The 18,681-nt window shown below is 38.9% G+C and overlaps 1 protein-coding gene across 17 annotated transcripts in view; it reads left to right on the top strand.

Moving 5' to 3' along the window:
- Positions 1-18,681, top strand: part of PPHLN1 (periphilin 1) — a 98,296-nt gene that overhangs the window by 47,875 nt on the left and 31,740 nt on the right. For 14 of the 17 annotated variants that reach the window (XM_037009763.2, XM_037009813.2, XM_037009798.2 and 11 more), the window contains 3 exons: positions 7,169-7,225; positions 9,537-9,616; positions 16,646-16,765. In XM_037009763.2, coding sequence (XP_036865658.2) covers positions 7,169-7,225; positions 9,537-9,616; positions 16,646-16,765 — 257 coding nt within the window. The remainder of the gene's footprint in view (positions 1-7,168; positions 7,226-9,536; positions 9,617-16,645; positions 16,766-18,681) is intronic. The other 3 variants (XM_073222789.1, XM_037009796.2, XM_037009775.2) reach the window with 1 other exon arrangement.

Here is an 18,681-nt window from a genome sequence, read left to right as displayed (position 1 = left end):
GTAAGACAGACCTGGTCTCTTACATATGCCTTATTGCTTAAACTGTTCTCAGGATCGTTCCACGCAGCTGGAAGTCTCACTGTGGAGTTCAGCCCTGACAGGCTGGGGTTTCCTTTACTTCGCGTCCTTCCTCCCGCCTGGCCCTCTCCTCTTCCGGAGGATAAATAACCCCTGAGAATGCATGCTCACATGCACAGCCATATAATTAATCCAGAATTAGTGGAACCCCGTCTAAGAACATATTTTTTTTTCTGTGATATATATGACTTAAATCCAAATCTACTAATGACTTCAGAGGAGGAAGGTAACTTTGGAAAATGATTATGAAGACTGACAGAACACGAATGCAATGGAAGCTTGTGATTCTTGACAGCTTGCAGCGAAGCTGTTAAGTTGTTTAAGACAGTTATTGCTGAATTAGCTTTATTATTTTTTCCCATTTGTCCTCTAAAACAAAGTTCTGGGAGGCTTCATCTGTCTGCTTTCAGCCTGGTGGTTAGGGGCCAAGAGTCCTTTAAGATCTTGAGATGAAATGTGGAGGAAATTTAATGTAATCCAAGACATCCTTCTGTCTTGGGGTCTCCGATACCCTTTGAGGTCTCAAACCTTTAATTTCTGGAGTGATAAGACAACAAAGAAAGTTGGGGAGGCTGTAATCTGGTATAAATGGAATGAAATAGAGCATACAACTTTGGTAATGCTTTCCTGTTTATTTTCTTAAGACCTTTAGCTTTGAAAGTAAGGTTCTTTAGTCAAAAAGAAAAGGTTTGTTCTGGGAAATCTCTCCTTACACGTTACTTTGGTTGGTACCTTAACTATTTTGGGGCTGACATTTGAAAATGCTTTTCTGTACTCCTTTCATGTAAGTAGCTTTCAGAATCATCACATAAGATCATGTTGTAAGAAGTCTTCTTATTTTAAACAATAAATGGAAAAAGTAATTGTTATTTTACATATTTGTGATGCCAGCTTTTGCTTTAAATCTAAATATCACAATATTGAAGGCACCTTGATTTTCTTAAGAAAAAAGAAAAAGAAATAGAGTCTTCGATTATCAGTCACTTAACTGGGTTAATTAATTAGTAACAACGTGTTAATTTAGTTTTCTAAGGTAAATTGAAATTTTGACAAAGAAATATTTCTACAAATAACAGGTCACAATAATGTTCTTACTCCTTATGTCCTCATTTTGCTGGGTGTTAAATTTTTTGGTTTTTGTTCATACTTTTAAGAGTAATTTTACTTGTTTTAGTGATCACTGGTAGTGTGGCCACGCAACCATTGACATACTAATCCATCATTGTTCTGTGCAGCTAATGTGTCTCTTCTGTGCTTAACGATAAGCCACGGGATGATTTTTACTACTTTTTCACTGCAACTACTTATTTCCCATTTTGTGCTTATGTGTGTCCACACGTAAATTTAATTAAATTTCTTCTATTAGCCTTTTGTGTTAAATCCTATGTCATTTGGTGCTGCTTTACCCTAATCATCCTTCCAGATCAGACTGCTCTCAGCCTGTGCTTCGCTCTTAGGTCTCTGCCCGTGACGTGATGGGACTGGCCTGGTCGGAGCTGTGACTGTCATGCTACTTTCTGTTCCTTCTTGTCGTCTGTATTTATATGCTAACCATGTAGGTTGTCCTAGTTGACCTCCCTTCCTTCCCCCTTGTTTATTATGACACTGTTCTAGTTAAAATTGTTGTTAGGTATTATATATACCTTTATATTTTTGTTGACTTTTATTCTAATGATTCTAACCAAACATCTCTCCATTTGTCACTCTCAGACATTTTTCCTTTTTTTGCCCCTTTCTCAAGTGGATTCCATTGCTCTCCTACTTAGACTTTTGTTGCCCACCTTTTGTTTAAGATTTAAAAAATGACATTAAGTGACATCACTAATTCAGACTCTTCTACCCAGTCTTTGTTCAAGTACTTCCAGCCCTTCTGTTTTTGTAGAGCTCAGTTTTCATAAAACAATTAAAATCTCTTTCCTGCGACATCCCTTTAATACTAGTTGTTTGACTTAGAGCCATACTATATTTCTTCCTTTCATGTCCTAACCCTTTGCGGATTTGCAGAGTGCCGCCATAAGCTTCTTGATTCATTTCCTTGGGTTTAAATATATCAGTTTCTTTAGCTGTTCCTTTTATTTGGCTTAGTTTTCAGAACAAAATTGCTTTTCTAATTTACTTTCTGTTCCTTTTAAGAGGTGATGCTCAAGGTGAACTTTTATTTTGTCAGGGATGTTGTATTACTGGCCCTTACTGAGACTGTAGGTAACAGAAGCCTAAAGCCATTGTCACATACATCACTATTAGACAAAATGTCCTTCACCCTGTACTTTTTCTAGGTGTAAATGTTTGTTTGTAGTTAATGCAGTAAAAGAAATCTAGGAATGCTAAATTTCGTCTGATTAGCTTTTTATTAATCTCTCTTACAAAAATCTTAAAATCTCATTTAGTGATCCTGTGTATTAGCAGCAGATCAAAACACGTCTGTTTTATCTGCAAGTGAAATATGCTTTACGTGTTTTTTTTTTTAGTCATTAATAATTACACTGAGTAGCATAAGGCCGAATATGAAGACCTGTAGAGCTCTCTCTCTGCGGATCTCGGCCACTTCTCTGTGTTGTTCGCTACCATTCAGCCAGTTGTGATCCCCATCTTGTTGTCCTTTGCACTTGAGAATTTCATGGAACCACTTGGTCAGATACAAAATTCCTTGAAACCCCTAAGTTACAAAGCTTAACCAGTGACGTAGAGTTTGCCTTGCTTCGCTTTCTAACTGCACGGTGCCTTCTGGGGATGAGTGTAGGTACTTACAAACAACCTCTTCCTTCATTCTGAACATTTGCCACAGATTGATGTCAGATTTATCAGTGGGCTCACGCACTAATTAGACAGTATGGTGTGTTGGTAGAATTTTAAAAATATTACTATGAAAGATTTGCAGGTTTATGGTTTTCTATAGCTCTAACTTTGGTTCCACCCTGCCTTTATTTTATTGGCAGCCATTATCAAGAATAGATGATATTTTAGAAAAGATTATTCATTAGTGTTTAATCCTTTCTGAAAGCACATCTTCTAAGATAACTGAAAATGTACAAGAATTCAAAATGCTATTTGATAAGAGTTTATTTGGAAGATAGACTCCATCTTTGAACTGCAATGTAATTGAAAAAGGCACATTTCTTGGGACTAGATGCCTGTGAATAAATTTGGAAATCCATATGTATTTTTGGATTATAGCTGACATTCCAATAAATTTAGAAGTTTAACTCTGCCTTTAGATAGAAGGCTTTTCTGTGCAGGTATACAGTGGTAATGGAGATGTGCAAATGGGGCTTTATCTAGTCAGACTGTGTGTTTTGGGCAATAGGATGGGAGGATAAACCCATTCTCTTGGCAGCCGATACCATAGTGTGATGTGGTTTGAAAGTCACTGTATTTGTATTCAATACCCACATGGTCTTATAGTCAACAAAAATATATTTCACATACATGGTTTGCCAAGATAGATGCATTGTTTGCCCCCTGAATTTGTGATCTAATGAGGAAGACAAACAGGTCATTACACAGGAATAGATGTTTTTGGTAATACCTGAAGGTGAGTAGAAGTTGGTGGAAGGATGTAAGTGGAGAAGGATTATTGGCATGAGCTGTTTCTTGTGGAGGCCCTGAGGTGTAGTTGGCTACTTTCCAAGAAGATCTTGAGCAATTAGTGGATCCAGACTTAATCGGCTGCTGAATTGGGTGCTACAATATATTATTCTTGCTTGAGAATCTAATCTTCATTCACAAGAGAGCTTTGGCTGTGAGTTTCCTGTGTGAGCCCTAGGAGGACGGCTATGGCTTTTCTGGCATTTGGATGATTGAGGCCCTACAGCAGTGGTCAGTAATGATGCTCCCGTGTGTGTAGGCACTTGGCAGCATCCTGTTCAGGGACTTCGTGTGCTGTCAGCGGCACACAGTCAGCGTGCATACGCACGGATGGTGTAATGTTTTATTTCTACTTTGAAGGTAAGCCATGTGGTTTTGGCTCACGTGTTAAAGAATTCTGTTCATAGTTAATATGCCTTTCCTTCAGCTTGTTGCATCTCTCACCTCCTAAAGGTGACTGTTTGGGGGAAGCAGAGTGGTGCAAAGCTTCTTGACGCCTGTATCTGATGGGTGTTTTTCTGTCATTTTTCAGTGTCTTTACCCCAGAGCGTTTCTCTTGGGTCCTCCCCTTCTTTCATACCTCCTTGAATGAATGAGTAGATCTCTGGAAAATCATATTCTTCCTGACCAAGAGCCCCACTTTTGTGTATCTTCATCCATTATCCAGAAAAAAAAATGCTTCCTTAGCATCTGTGTGTCCACCACATGTTCGTTTCTTCGTGTCTTGATTTCTCTTAAAGCTTCAGTGACCAGAGGAGAGATGAATACCCGACGTAGGTTGTGAAGTTGGTTTCTTGATAAACGACTTTCATCCAGTAGTATGTGTTTTGTTCCTAATTGTTAGGCACTGTACTAAGAATGTAATTGTTTGCAAGACATAGGCCCAAACTTTATCATCTCTAATGATGATTTGACTCGTTTTTCCCAGCTGTGACCTTTGGTGCCACATCAGTTATCAGTGATAATACTCGATAGGATTGGGTGTGTCTGGTTGGGTTCACCATTGCCTTCATCAGGAAACCAGTTTCCTTTTAGGAAGAAAGTGTATTTCTGGAAGATCATATCGGAAACACAGTTATTATATTCAGAGAGTCAGCAAATATTATTAAATTCTTACAGAACTTGTCAACATTTGGAACAGTGAACTGCTCCAGCTTTGATTTCATTTCTGTGGGAAGAACTTGATACCCGACCTGTAGAACCAGTATTTGAAATTCCTCTTCATTTCCTTCCTCCCCATGTGTTCTTTCACTCAGCAGTATATTGACTTGGATTTTGATTTCCCTACTGCCACTTTCAGAACTTCTCTTTCCTTTCCTCCTGATCTGGGATTCATTTCCCTTAGCAGGTCGCAGCAGAGGCAGGATCGTGCTGAGCCGTTCTGCCCTGTGCTCAAGCAGGGAGTTACTGTCTGCTTGCTGAGGTCATGTGGGAGATGGATTTGAGGTAATGGCCAAATAGCCGAGGAATAGCATCCCATCAGAAGTATACAAACAGGAATAAAAAAAGCAGATTTTAGAGTCATTGTATTCATAGGTTAGGTTGAAGCCACATAAGAATACCAGAGCAAAAATGAGTGAGGTTAAGAGGAACGGTCGCATTCAGGGAAGAATAACCAGCCAAGAAGAAAAGGAAAGGTTGAATAGGGCACTAGAGTAAGGCACACACAGAAGCACAAGGCTTGAAAGCCAAATGGCAAAAGATTAAGAAAAACTAGTTTCTAAGTCATTAAAATGCTATCATAAAGGACAAGAAGAAAGATTATTTTTAATATAAACAGGTCATTGAAAACTCTGGGATGAAGGCTTTGTGTTTTAAAAAAATACCCTAAAACTCAGTGGATGAAGCAACTACTGGTTTATCTGTGAGTCTGCAATTTGAGCAATGTTCAGGTGGGAGGTTTTACTGATCTGTTAGGATGTTACTAAATAGCCCAGGCCTGTTAAAGGGCAACATGTAGTTAGGTGTGGTAATTTTTAAAATCTGTAATAGAAGCAGGTAAACACAGCGCCAGTGGTGTGTTGGTAAACTGACTCTTCATGGGGAAAACACGTGATTTGTGGCATTCGCTGATGATCCACAAAGGGAGTACTGCCACCGTGACCGACTTCAGGCTACCGACAGGGAGTCACTCGGACTTGGGATTTGGAAGAGATGTAGGCAGACCTCTCTTAACAACTACGACGAACCACCCCCAGACTCCAGACACTCCAGATTAACATGTCACTGTGCTAATCTCTTGATCTACAAAGAATTTGAGACAAGTTAACAAACACTTAATATAATAGAACTCAGTAAATGGGTACAGAATTTTATGTAAAAGAGAAATAAAAATATGAAAATAAAAGTAAGACTAAAGTTAGTAGATATGAAATAAATACCCATGATAATGCTCTGAACAGTCGATGTAGGTCAACTAAGTATTTGGCCAAAACAAAGAGGAAGTGAGCAGTAACGGTGTTCACAGTGTGTCTTAGATACAAATAAATTAGCAGCCGAGAGGGAACAAACATTGTCCTGATGACAGAGAAATCAGTGACCAGGGACAGAAGGACACTACATTGTTAACAACATTCTTGCAAAAACAGGATAGCAGTATTTACATATTTCTTGGAACATTTTTAATGCATGGTGCTGACAATGCCAAAACAATTCAGAAAAGTATGTTTTCTCAGGAAAAAAAGGTAAAATTGACAGGGCTCTACAATAGAAAATTTTGAAATAAACATTAAAGAGTTAACATCTTATTAGAAGATATCTGGGAGCCCCTATTAGTAGTATATTTAGGCTATTTAGAAAATTGATTCCATATGTACCATTCAGAGTTTGCAGGTAAGGAAGCTAACAAAATATTCACAATATTCTAAATACTGGATACTTAGCAGTTCAGCCAAGACAGTAGCTGTGGATTTGTTTAGAAAGAAAATCCATGAGAGAGAGCTGCCTAAGAAGAATTTGCAAGATCCAGTCATAGGCTTCTTGTCAGGAGCAAGTCAGAAGAGCTGCTGCAGGTTGTCATGAGCCCAGGGGACTGATGAGATGCCCATGCAGACCTTCCCAGGGTTCTTCTTGACTTCTGGTGGCAATTAATCTTTCTCTCTTGTTTTTTTGTGTGTGGGCGTCATTCTTTAACCAATCCCCTGAATGTTGACTTTATGGAGGAATTAGATGAGGTGCTTACAGTGATGAGAAAGACATGATCCTTGTCTTCAGCGTTTGGTGTTCAGATCCTTTCTCATCTCTGCCCGTGCTCTCCTTAGCCTCATTGTCGCACGTCGTCGTTGGTGGGCCCGGTTAGCTTCTGAGCTCCTCTGCTGGCACTTACTCATCTTCCGTGGTGCTTGCTCAGGCAGTGCCACCTGAAGGCAGGGTAGGAAGGAGTTTCAGGAGTCACCAGCAAATGCTCAGAAGGTCCTGTTCTCATCACTCCCACTTCCGGGTCCTTCTGTTGTTCCTCTGGGCACAGAGGTGCTGTCTTATTTCCTCCCTGCCCACCTTTCCCTAGAGTCCGTGCGTGCTGGTGCCTTCTACAAACGGCAGAATGAAGGAAAGCTGGAAAGAGGTGAGTTTTAAGCTAGATTTTGACTTGGGCTTGTGAAGGGGTGGGGGCCCGAAGTGATGGAGGTCATAGAAACAAGAAGAGTGTAACTGCCCCGTTAGTGTATTGTCATTACGTGGTAGACAGTCACTGACAGATGGGACCGAGCAACAGCAAGGCCAGGGGATTTCTTTTGCCTTTTCTGTGTTCTTTCTGCTGCCATCTGTACCGTCCTTCTTTGTCCTTTGCTTCCTGCGTGCGCCTGCTCTTCATGCATCAGGTACATGTGCGTATGTGTGGTCACGTGACGGACCACCCGCCCTGCCCTTCAGTGTTCCTTTGCTTCTGCGCACTAGGAAGTTAGAATCTGCCTGAATTAGCCTTTCCTGTCCTCAGATCAGGAAACAGTCTGCGGCCGCACTTGGGCATCCGAGTTGGTATGTCTTCAGTGCCAGTAGCTTCTTGGGTAAGAGATCAGCAGCTGCTTGTAAGAGTTCTCTTTCTGTGTCTGGCCGTGATGTGCCAGGGTCAAGCCTACGATTACGCCTTAAATTAGCATAGCGTATGGTGCTGATGGGTCCCGCTCCTCATCTTATTTCAAGGATGAATAGGATGGGCAGGTCATTGCATCCTGTGGGTAGGAAAGTACTGCGTCTTTTGACCTGATCTCTAAGTGCCTTTCCTATCCTTAAAGGCCTCGAACGAGGTCCTGGGTGTTCAGAAAGAAATAATCTATGATACTTGTTCCTCTTGAGACCTTTGGTGCAGTAGGGTGGACCGGCACCGCCACAATGTGACGTGCAATTTGCCACGTGCAGTGGAAATACATTAGAGAATAACTGAACTGTATTCCCCGTCATTTGGGGATGTAGTGATGGTTGTTATTGTTGGGTTTTTAAGGTCCAGAAGAGCTCTTTAACTTGCTTAGTGTGAAAGCCTGTTAATGTTACTACAAGTTAAAAGATTTAAAAGTTAAGTCTTTTTAAAGACTGTTGGAGCTTCAGAGTAGAAATACTGTGCCCGGAGCAGTTCTCCGCCTCGGGACCGTTGGCCTGTGAGGCTGGATGAGTCGTCGCTGTCAGGACTGTGTCTGTGCACGTGTATGATACTCAGCAGCATCTCCAGCCTCCCCTCACCTTGTGCCCGTGGCCTTTTCCACCATGACGACCAAAAATTCTGTGACACATCGCCACATGTCCCTAGAGAGGAGGGCAGTGCTAGGAGAGCCTTCTGGGCCTGCCGGGCACTGGAAAGAGGTCAGCACCACTGCCCCAGCTGTAAGCCTCTGACCTTGGGGCCCTTAGCGATTTGACCGTAGCGGGAAGAGCTTATGAGCTTCTTGGCTGAAGCTGCCTTCGCCTCAGTTTCAAGGTGGTTTTGTCTCTGCTTTTGCCCTTGACTGTTTTCTGGCTTAACCCACTGTCACATGTTGACCAGCTTGTGCCACTCCAAACTTGGTGTCACTTTCTCTTCTTCTCCATAATTAAATTTTGTTAGTTTTCCTAGCAGTTAAGAGTGGGGCAATAATGTCATAGTTGACACATAAGGATAATGTAATGAAATGTTTTTCTTTCAGTAACAGCTCATAGTTACTTTAACAATTATACTGTTGTTATAAAAAAATTATTTTTGAACCAACTAAAGTAATATTGCTTAAGTCTATTTTCTGGCTTAAGTTTCTATGGAAACAATGATATACATAGAGTATGATGCAGGTATCTATAGGGACTAAAGATAAAGGTTAGTGACTATATTTCATACAGGTTTATTTTTAACCATTTAATAAGTATTTTGGTACTCATTTGTACCAGGCACTGGATTAGTGCTCTAAATTATGGTTTTCTAGTTTTCATTTTTTAAAGTGTCTAAACAGTTCAGGAATATCTGCTGAATTTCCTACATGCCTCTCTCTGAACTACCGTTTATAGTTAGCTAATTCCTTTGTGATCTCTGCATAATAACTACTCTTGGATTTTTATTGTGACATATTAAAAGTTAGCTTTTATGAACTTGGAGGAAGAAGCGTTTATGATTTTTAGAAGTTTTTTTTGCTGTTCTTGAGGTCTTCTGGGTGGTTCCATGTTTGCTCACTGGCTCTGGTGTGACTCAGATTGCCATATATGATGTTCATTCGTTCTAGAGTATTTGTAATTTTGGCGGTACCCATCTCCTAAGAGAGAGAGGTGAATTTAGATATTAACAGATTTAATAATATAATGAAGATTTCAGTACTGAAATAAGTGTATGATTCCCCCCATTTATTCAATTACAATATAAACCACTCTAATTGAAAACAAATGAGCTAGAATATTACATTTTATATTTTCTTATATAGATAAAGAGAGACCTGTTCAGTCTTTGAAAACATCAAGAGACACCTCACCCACAAGTTCCTCAGCAGTTACTTCATCAAAGGTTTGTTACATTTCTAAAATCAATTAAAGAGAAATTATAATATAAATGAGATGGATTGTCTAGTACAGATGCTTTTATTCTTTACTATTATTTTTTAATCTAATGGGGGTAATTTGGTACATTTAAAAACTTGAATTTTAAGTAACCATAACTTGAAAGTAGCTACCAGAGTAAATGAACAGTTTTCTCAGAATTTTTTCCACTAGAACTCAACTAATGGCTCTTGCTATCTTGACCATAACCAGGTAGAATGAACATTAAGATAGGGCATTTTAGGTAGACTGTGCTTTTGCTTTGGGAGGGGGGCATATAGCATATAGGCAGAGATTTAACATCTATTGTATAACTATTTGATTCTAGATAGTGTATTAAGGATTTTCTTAACTTATACAGAAATCCTATGATATAAGTAGGCATAACTCCATTTTATAGGAAAGGGTCAGAATTTAAATATTTTTCTCAAATTATTTCACTAGTAAATTCTTCCAAACATTAAAGAATACTAGTCTCTCTCAATCTTTTTCAAAAATAGAAGAGGAGGGAATACTTCCAAACTCGTTTTATGAGTCCATCATTATCCTGATAGCAAAATCAGACAACAAACACTACGAGAAAAAAAATGTAGAGGCCGATATCCCAGATGAACATAGGTGCAGAAATCCTCAACAAAACATTAGTAAACCAAGTTCAACAACACTTTAAAAAGATCATACACCATGATCAAGTAGGATCTATTCCAGGGCTGCGAGGATAGTTCAGTACTACAAATCAATCAGTGTGATACCCAACACTGACAAAGTTGAAGGGTAAAAATCCTTGGCCATTTCAATAGATGCTGAAAAAGCATTTGACAAAATTCAACATCCATTCATGATAAAAACTCAGAACAAACTGGGTATAGCAGGAACATACCTAAGCATAATAAAAGCCATATACAACAAACCCATAGTTAACGTCATACTCAATTGAGAAAACCTGAAAGCTTTTCCTCTAAGATCAGCAACAAGACAGTGGGGCCCAGTCCTGCCACTTTTAATCAACATGGTACTGAAAATCTTAACCAGAGCAGTTGGGCAAGAAAAAAAAAGGCATCCAAATTGGGAAAGGAAAAGTGAAACTATTTTTAAATTTGCAGATGACATGATAGTATATATAGAAAACCCTAAAGGCTGCACAGAAAAAAACCTGTTAGAACAAATACACAAATTCAGTGAGGTTGCAGGATACAAAATCAAAATGCAAGTCAGTTGCATTTCTTTTTTTAGTTTTTTTTTTTAACGTATCATTGATACACACCTTATGAATGTTTCACATGAGAAACAATGTGGTTACTACATTCACCCATATTATTGAGTCCTCCCCATTACCCCAGTGCAGTCACTGTCCATCAGTGTAGTAAGATGCCACAGAGTCCCTACTTGTCTTCTCTGTGCTACACTGTCTTCCCCATGATCCTTCCCACACCATGTGTGCCAATCATAATACCCCTCAATCTTCTCCCCTGCTCTCTCACCCCTCCCCTTTGGTAACCGCTAGTCCCTTCTTGGAGTCTGTGAGTCTGCTATTGTTTTGTTCCTTCAGTTTTGCTTCATTGTCATACTCCACAAATGAGGGAAATCATTTGGTACTTGTCTTTCTTCACCTGTCTTATTTCACTGAGCATAATATCCTCCAGCTCCATCCATGTTGTTGCAAATGATAGGATTTATTTTTTTCTAATGGCTGAATAGTATTCCATTGTGTATATGTACCACATCTTCTTTATCCATTCATCTATTGATGGACACTTAGGTTGCTTCCATTTCTTGGCTATTGTAAATGGTGCTGCGGTAAACATAGGGGTGCACATGTCTTTTTGAAACTGGGCTGCTGCATTCTTAGGGTAAATTCCTAGAAGTAGAATTCCTGGGTCAAATGGTATTTCTATTTTGAGTTTTTTGAGGAACCTCCATACTGCTTTCCACAATGGTTGAACTAATTTACATTCCCACCAGCAGTGTAGGAGGGTTCCCCTTTCTCCACATCCTCGCCAGCATTTGTTCTTCTTAGTCTTTTCAATGCTGGCCATCCTTATTTGTGTGAGGTGATATTTCATTGTGGTTTTAATTTGCATTTCCCTGATAATTAGCCATGTGGAGCATCTTTTCATGTACCTGTTGACCATCTGAATTTCTTTTTTGAAGAATTGTCTGTTCATATCCTCCACCCATTTTTTAATCAGGTTATTTGCTTTTTGGTTGCCTATATAACCAAGGCATGTGAGTTCTTTATATAATTTGGATGTTAACTCCTTGCCTGGTATGTCATTTTCAAATATATTCTCCCATACTGTAGGATGCCATTTTATTCTGCTGACGGTATCCTTTGCTATACAGAAGCTTTTTAGCTTGATGTAGTCAGTTGCATTTCTATGCACCAATAACAAACTATCAAAAAGAGAAGTATAAAAACAGTGCAATTTATAGTATCAAATAGAATGAAATACTTAGGAATAAATTTATATGTGAAAGATCTATATACCGAAAACTAAATGTTGATGAAAGAAATTGAAGAAGACACAAATAAATGGAGAGATAATCCATGCTCTTGAATTAGAAGAATTAATATTGTTAAAATGTGCATACTACCCAAATCAATTGACAGCTTCAATGTAATTTCTATCAAAATTCCAAAATAATTTTTCACAGAAATAGGAAAAAGAAACTTATAATTTAAATGGAATCACGTCACAAGATTCCAAATAGCCAAAAAATCTTGACAAAGAACAAAGCTGGAGGTACCACATTTCCCATTTTCAAACTGTATTACCAAGCTATAAAACCGGAACAGTACATATTGGTGTAAAACAAGAACATCAATCAATGAAACAGAACAGAGACCTCTGAAATAAACTCATGTATATGTGGTCAATTAATTTGCAACAGAGTAGCCAAGAATATGCAGTGGAGAAAGGACAGTCTCTTCAGAAATGATGTTGGGAAGACTGGGTAGCCATATACGAAAGAGTGAAACTGGACCCCTGTTTCATACTGTATATGAAAGGTAACTCAATGTGGATTAAAAACATGAAAGTGAGACCTGAAACCATAGAAATCCTAGAAGAAAACTTTTGTGGCAAGCTTCTTAAAGTCGGTTTTGCAATGGTATTTTGGATTTGACACCAAAAGTAAATATAAACAAGTGGGACTATACCAAACTGAAAAGCTTCTATGCAACAAAAAGAAAGGGCAACCTCAGGAAAGGACAAAATATTTGCAAATTATGTATCTGAAAAGGGGTTAGTATTCTACATATATGAAGAACTTACACAACTGAATTGGAAAAAAGTCAAACAATATGATCAAAAAATGGGCAGAGGACCTGAATAGACATTTCGCCAAAGAAGACATACCAATGACAAACAGTAACATGAAAAGGTGCTCAATCTCTGAACATCAGGGAGATGCAAACCGCAACTGCAGTGAGATATCATCTAACATCTGTTAGAATGTCCATCAGAAAGAGAGGTAGCAGTGTTCTTTTGTTGTTGGGAGTGTACATTGGTGCAGCTACTATGGAAAATAGTATGGAGCATCCTCAAAAAATGAAAAATAGAGCTACCATATGATCCAGCAATCCTACCTCAGGGTGTATATCCAAAGAAAATAAAAAGAGGATCTTGAAGAGATAATCTGTACTCTGATGTTCATTGTAGCATGATTTGAAATAGCCAAAACATGGAAACAACCTAAGTGTACTTTAATGGATGATTAAATAAAGAAGATATGTATGTATGGTGGAATATTAGTCAGCCATGCGAAAGAAGATCCTGTCATTTGTGACAGCATGGATGGCCCTCGAGGACATTATGCTAAGTGAAATAAGTCAGAGAAAGTCAAAATACTGCAGAATCTTTTTTAAGATTCATACAAACAGAGATAAGAGGGGTGTAGGGCTTAGTTGATGAAAATGTATGGTGAAGAAACAGAAGAAGTATCAAGCTTTATACTAGATATTTTAGGTCTGCTCACTCTCCTGATTCTTGCAAGTACTTTGTAAAACTGTGAACATTATTGTTCCCTATTTTGTAAATGAGGAAACTAAGGCTTACAGGGTCTCAAATTATGTATATAAAGTCATCTACCACAGGTGGTGAAACTGCCTTTCAAACCCAGGTTAGTCTCTAACTCCAAATCCCACGTTTAGTGTGGTTAAGTGGTTGAAGAAGGGAAGTAGTATGTTATCAAAAAATGATTTAAATATATAAATTTTGTGTAAGAAGTAGGATTTATATAAATATTACAAATTATAAAAATAGCATATCTGGACTTTTCTGTTCCACTACTTAGGAATTGACCTTGATAGAACTTTGGTATTATGTATTTCATTGAATATAATTACAGTTACAGAGTTGAAGTCAGTATGGAGTCTTGTATATTCCAGACACTATCAGTATAGGTGTACCTCGCTTTATTGCACTTTATGTGTTTTACAGATTGAAAGTTTGTGGTGGCCCTTTGTCAGGCAATTCGTATTGGCGTCATTCTTTAAATAGCATTTGCTCACTTCATGTCTGTGTCACATTTTGGTAATTCTCGCTTTTTCATTGGTAATGCATTTTTTCTTTGTTATGATATTTGTTATGGTGACCTGTGATCTGAGATCTTTGCTGTTATTATTGTGATTGTTTTGGGACACTGAACCATGTCCTTATAAGAAGGGGAACTTAGTAGATAAATGTTGTTGCGTGTGTTCTGACTTCTCCGCCAACCAGCCATTTCTCCCTCTCTCCCACATCTATTTTTTGGGCCTTCATATTCCCTGAGACATATCAATAATGAAATTGGGCCAATTAACAACCCTACAGTGACCTTTTAAGTGTTAAGTGAAAGGAAGAGTTGTACATCTCTCACTTTAAATCAAAAGCTAGAAATGACTAAATTTTAGTGAGGAAGGTGAGTCAAAAGCTGAGAGAGGCTGGAAGCTTGGCTTCTTGCACCAAAAAGTTAGCCAAGTTGTGGATGCAAAGGAAAAGTTCTTGAAGGAAATTAAATGCTGTTCCAGTGAGCACGTGAATGATACAGCGAAATGGCCTTATTGCTGATACGAGAAAGTCTGAGTGGGCCGGAGAGAAGGTCAGACCAGTCATGACATTCCTTTGAGGCGAATCCTAATCCAGAGCGAGGCCCTAGCTCCCGGTAATTCCTTGAAGACAGAGAGGTGAGGAAGCTGCAGAAGAAAAGTTGGAAGCTAGCGGAAGTTCGTCGTGAGGTTCTGTCTCTATGAGATAAAAGTGCAAGGTAAGCAGCAAGTGCTGATGGAGAAGCTGCAGTGGGTTATCCAAGATCTAGCTGAGATAATGAAGGTGGCTACACCAAGCAGGAGGTTTTCCATGTAGGTGAAGCAGCCTTCTATCAGAAGAAGGTGCCATCTAGGACTTCCATAGGTAGAGAGGAGAAGTCAGTGCCTGGCTTCAAAGCTTCCAAGGACAGGCTGACTCTTGTTAGGGGCTAATCTGGTGACTTTAAGTCGAAGCCAGTGCTCATTGTCCCTTTTGAAAATCCTGGCCCTTAAGAATTATACTTACTCTACTCTGCCTGTGCTGTAGACATGGAACAACAAGCACTTGTGTTTACAACATAGTTTTCTGAATATTTCGAGCCCACTGTTGGAACCTTCTGCCCAGAAAAAAAAAGATTCCTTTCAAAATAGTATTACTTTCTGACAATGTACCTGGTCACCCAGGAGCCTGCTGGAGCCGGACAGTGAGATAAGTGTTTTCATGCCTGCTACCGAACATCCATTCTGCAGTCCATGGATCAAGAAGTCATTTTGACTTCGGTCAAATGACTGATGAAAAGATTATCACTCACTGCAATAGCTGCAATCGATAGTGATTCTTTTGGTGGGTCCAGGTAAATTGAAAACCTGGAAAGGATTCACTGTTAGAAATGCCATTAAGAACATTCATGATTCATGGGAAGGTGTCACAATATCAGCATTAAGGGCGTTTGGACGAAGATGGTTCCAGTCCTCACTGATAACTGCGATGGGTTCAGGACTTCAGTGAAGGAAGTCACTGCAGGTACGGGGGAAACTTGAGAATCAGGCCTGGAGCCTGAAGATGGGACTAAGTTGCTGTAACCTCAGGATAAAACTTGAATGGATGAGGAGCTGCTTCTCATGGATGAACAAAGAAAGTGATTTCTTTAGCTGGAATCTACTCCTAGGGAAGATGCTGTGAAGATCGTTGAAATGATGACAAAGAATTTAGGATACTATGTAAACTTAGTTGATCAAGCAGAGGCAGGGTTTGAGAGGGTCGACTGCAATTTTGGAATAAGTTCTACTCTGGGTGAAATGCTGTCATATAGCATTGCAGGCTACAGAGAAATCATTTGTGAAAGGGAGAGTTGATCAACATGGCAAATTTCTTTGTTGTCTTATTTTAAGAAATTGATTGCCATAGCCGCCCCACACTTCAGTACCCACCACCCTGACCTGTCAGCGGCCATCAACATCAAGGCAAGAGCCTCCACTGATGAAAAGATTATCACTCACTGAAAACTCATGATGGTTAGCATTTTTTAGCAATAGAGTATTTTTTAATTAAGGTATATACATTTTTTTTAGACATGCTGCAGTATAGTGCATAGGTTTTACATGCACTGATAAACTGGAAAATTCACTTGGATTGCTCTGTTGTACTATTTGCTTTATTGTGATGGTCTGGAACTGAACCCACAATCTCTCTCATATCTGCCTGTGTATTAGTTAATTGTCAGTGTCTTTTCCTTTGTTCCATAGGTGAGTTTGTGAAGTTTTACATAAACAAAATTAGGAATCAGATCTAGTCTATATATCCTAAAAGAATCGCTCCCTAAAGAAATTGTGTTGAACATTTTTGAAAAAGCAAATAAATGTACTTGTTCGCTATGTAAATTTGAAGGCTTAAATGATTTTAAGTATAAGTGAGGTGTACTTCTTGGTGTATTTGAAGTTGAAAAGCACTTGAGAATTGTAACAGCGCTGTTCTCCTGTTTTTATTAGGCGCTGGACAAGCCCAGCAGGCTGACTGAGAAGGAACTCGCTGAGGCTGCCAGCAAGTGGGCCACAGAGAAGCTGGAGAAGACGGACGAGAGCGACCTACCGGAAATTGCTGAGTACGAGGTAAGGCGTGGGTCCAGTACCCTGCACATCTGAAGGTTCTGTCTGGATTTTAAATTATAGGTGCAAAACATTTGGTTCGTTCTAGTATTTTAAAATATATTTGGGGAAAATAACTTCATGGATTATTCATTTACCACCTAATAATAGTATGAATACGAATGTCTTTGAATTCAATAATCACACTGTATCTGAAAGTCTCCAGTAGTTTAGAAGTGGAAGAAGAAAATAAACACGGATCATAAGGAAGGTGCATTATCCATGTAATGGGCTTTGCTGTGTGAAGTATCTCTAGAAACCCTGCTAAGCCACAAGTCATAAAGTAGTGAATTCAAAATAAAAATCTGTCTAGACCTTAGATCTTAGGTTATATTTATATTTTGTGTTCTGCTCTGTGCCCATTATCTCATAAATTCCCCAGAAATGGAATTATGAATTGTTCGAGTTACCTGTGACCTTAGATGAGCCTTGAATGCCAAAAGATGACGACATTTTTGGGTCCGTGCAGTGCTGTGTACAAATTCTTTGCACTGAAATATTTGGAAACTAAATTGAAAAGTCTCCTTGTAACCTGTAACATCTTTAGGGAAATGTTTATGTTCAATGAGCAAAATTAAGCTTTTAGATTCAGGACTTGGCACTCGAATTACTTTGGCATGATAGGCAGAGAATATAAAAATCTCAGTACCATGAGAAATTATGTAGATTTGAGGATTTCTGCTTTTCCGTATGTATTTGGATGCCTCTTACAGAAGGTCCTTTGATGAAATGGATCAAGCTTTGGAACTGGATATAAAAATTACGTGTCTGCATTCATATGCTGTGAAAAGACCCGTCCCAACATAGCTCATGTGCTCTGCTCATAGGGGCTGTACTGGCCTGCACTTCCTATCTGTACTCACACAAGTAGAGTCTTTTTCAAGATGCTGCTCTGTCACTTAGATATCACTTGTTCTTGAATAGGTCAAGGTTTCCTTGTTATTGGAACTATAATAATGGATATTTGTACATATCCTCAAGTAACTGTACCAACAGCATCAAGCTGTCTGTCTTGGACCCTTTCCAGCACTGTGTAAAAGTGTGAACAATGCAGTAATGCCTTTAAGAGGGTCATTGCTTAGTTTAAAAAATAATTCAGAATAATGGTTTTATATTAATAATAATTTGTGCTTTGAAGTTTAGAGAACTGATCATTTCTCTCAGCATACTTAAAATGAAAAACCTCCAAAGATATTTCTTGTTTGTTTAATACTCAATGTTCAGTAATTTAAGGTTTTATTAAGACATATTCATTCTCCTCTCATCATTTTTTATATCTCTTAATTTTAATAAAAAACCCTACTGTCCACCTTTCCCAGATTTTAAAACTCAAGTGCTCTAATTATTGCTCGAGTGGATCTTGACTCTGAACGGTCAGTGTCATTGGGCCTGGACTTTTTTTAATGAGCATCCTTGTTGTTTCCCTAAAGTGTGTCTAGAATTTGCTGGATTTTGATTTAACGAAAAGTGAATAACCCTGCAATTCTAAAGTGGGGTCATAGGTCAGACATCTTTTGCTGGACCAAAGATAAGGCGAGTGAGAGGAGGACTGAGGGCTCCTGGGGTTGTTCCTTGGTAAACATTCATTCTTAATGTTGAGCGGCAGCCTCGGTTTTGTAGCATCATTTGCTGTTAATGGCAGCCATATCTTAGTATCTGTTGCTCACGTGTGTGTTTGTACATTAAATTCTTAGGGGTGAAATTACTGGGTAAAAGGGACATCTAAATTGTAGTAAGTGCTGCCCAATGACTCTGTAAAGAAGTTGTGGCGGTATAAGCGCCCTGTACACCACGTGGTGATCTGCCACTGCCTTTACACGTGAAAATGACCACTTGTAAAATTAGTGTACTTCCTGTGACTTCTCTAAACCTACTTCATG

This window comes from Manis javanica, chromosome 15 (genome assembly GCF_040802235.1).
Source record: "Manis javanica isolate MJ-LG chromosome 15, MJ_LKY, whole genome shotgun sequence".
In the NCBI taxonomy this organism is placed as follows: domain Eukaryota; kingdom Metazoa; phylum Chordata; class Mammalia; order Pholidota; family Manidae; genus Manis; species Manis javanica.
The sequence above is the reverse complement of the archived record's forward strand: the minus strand, read 5'-3'. Positions and strand labels throughout refer to the sequence as shown.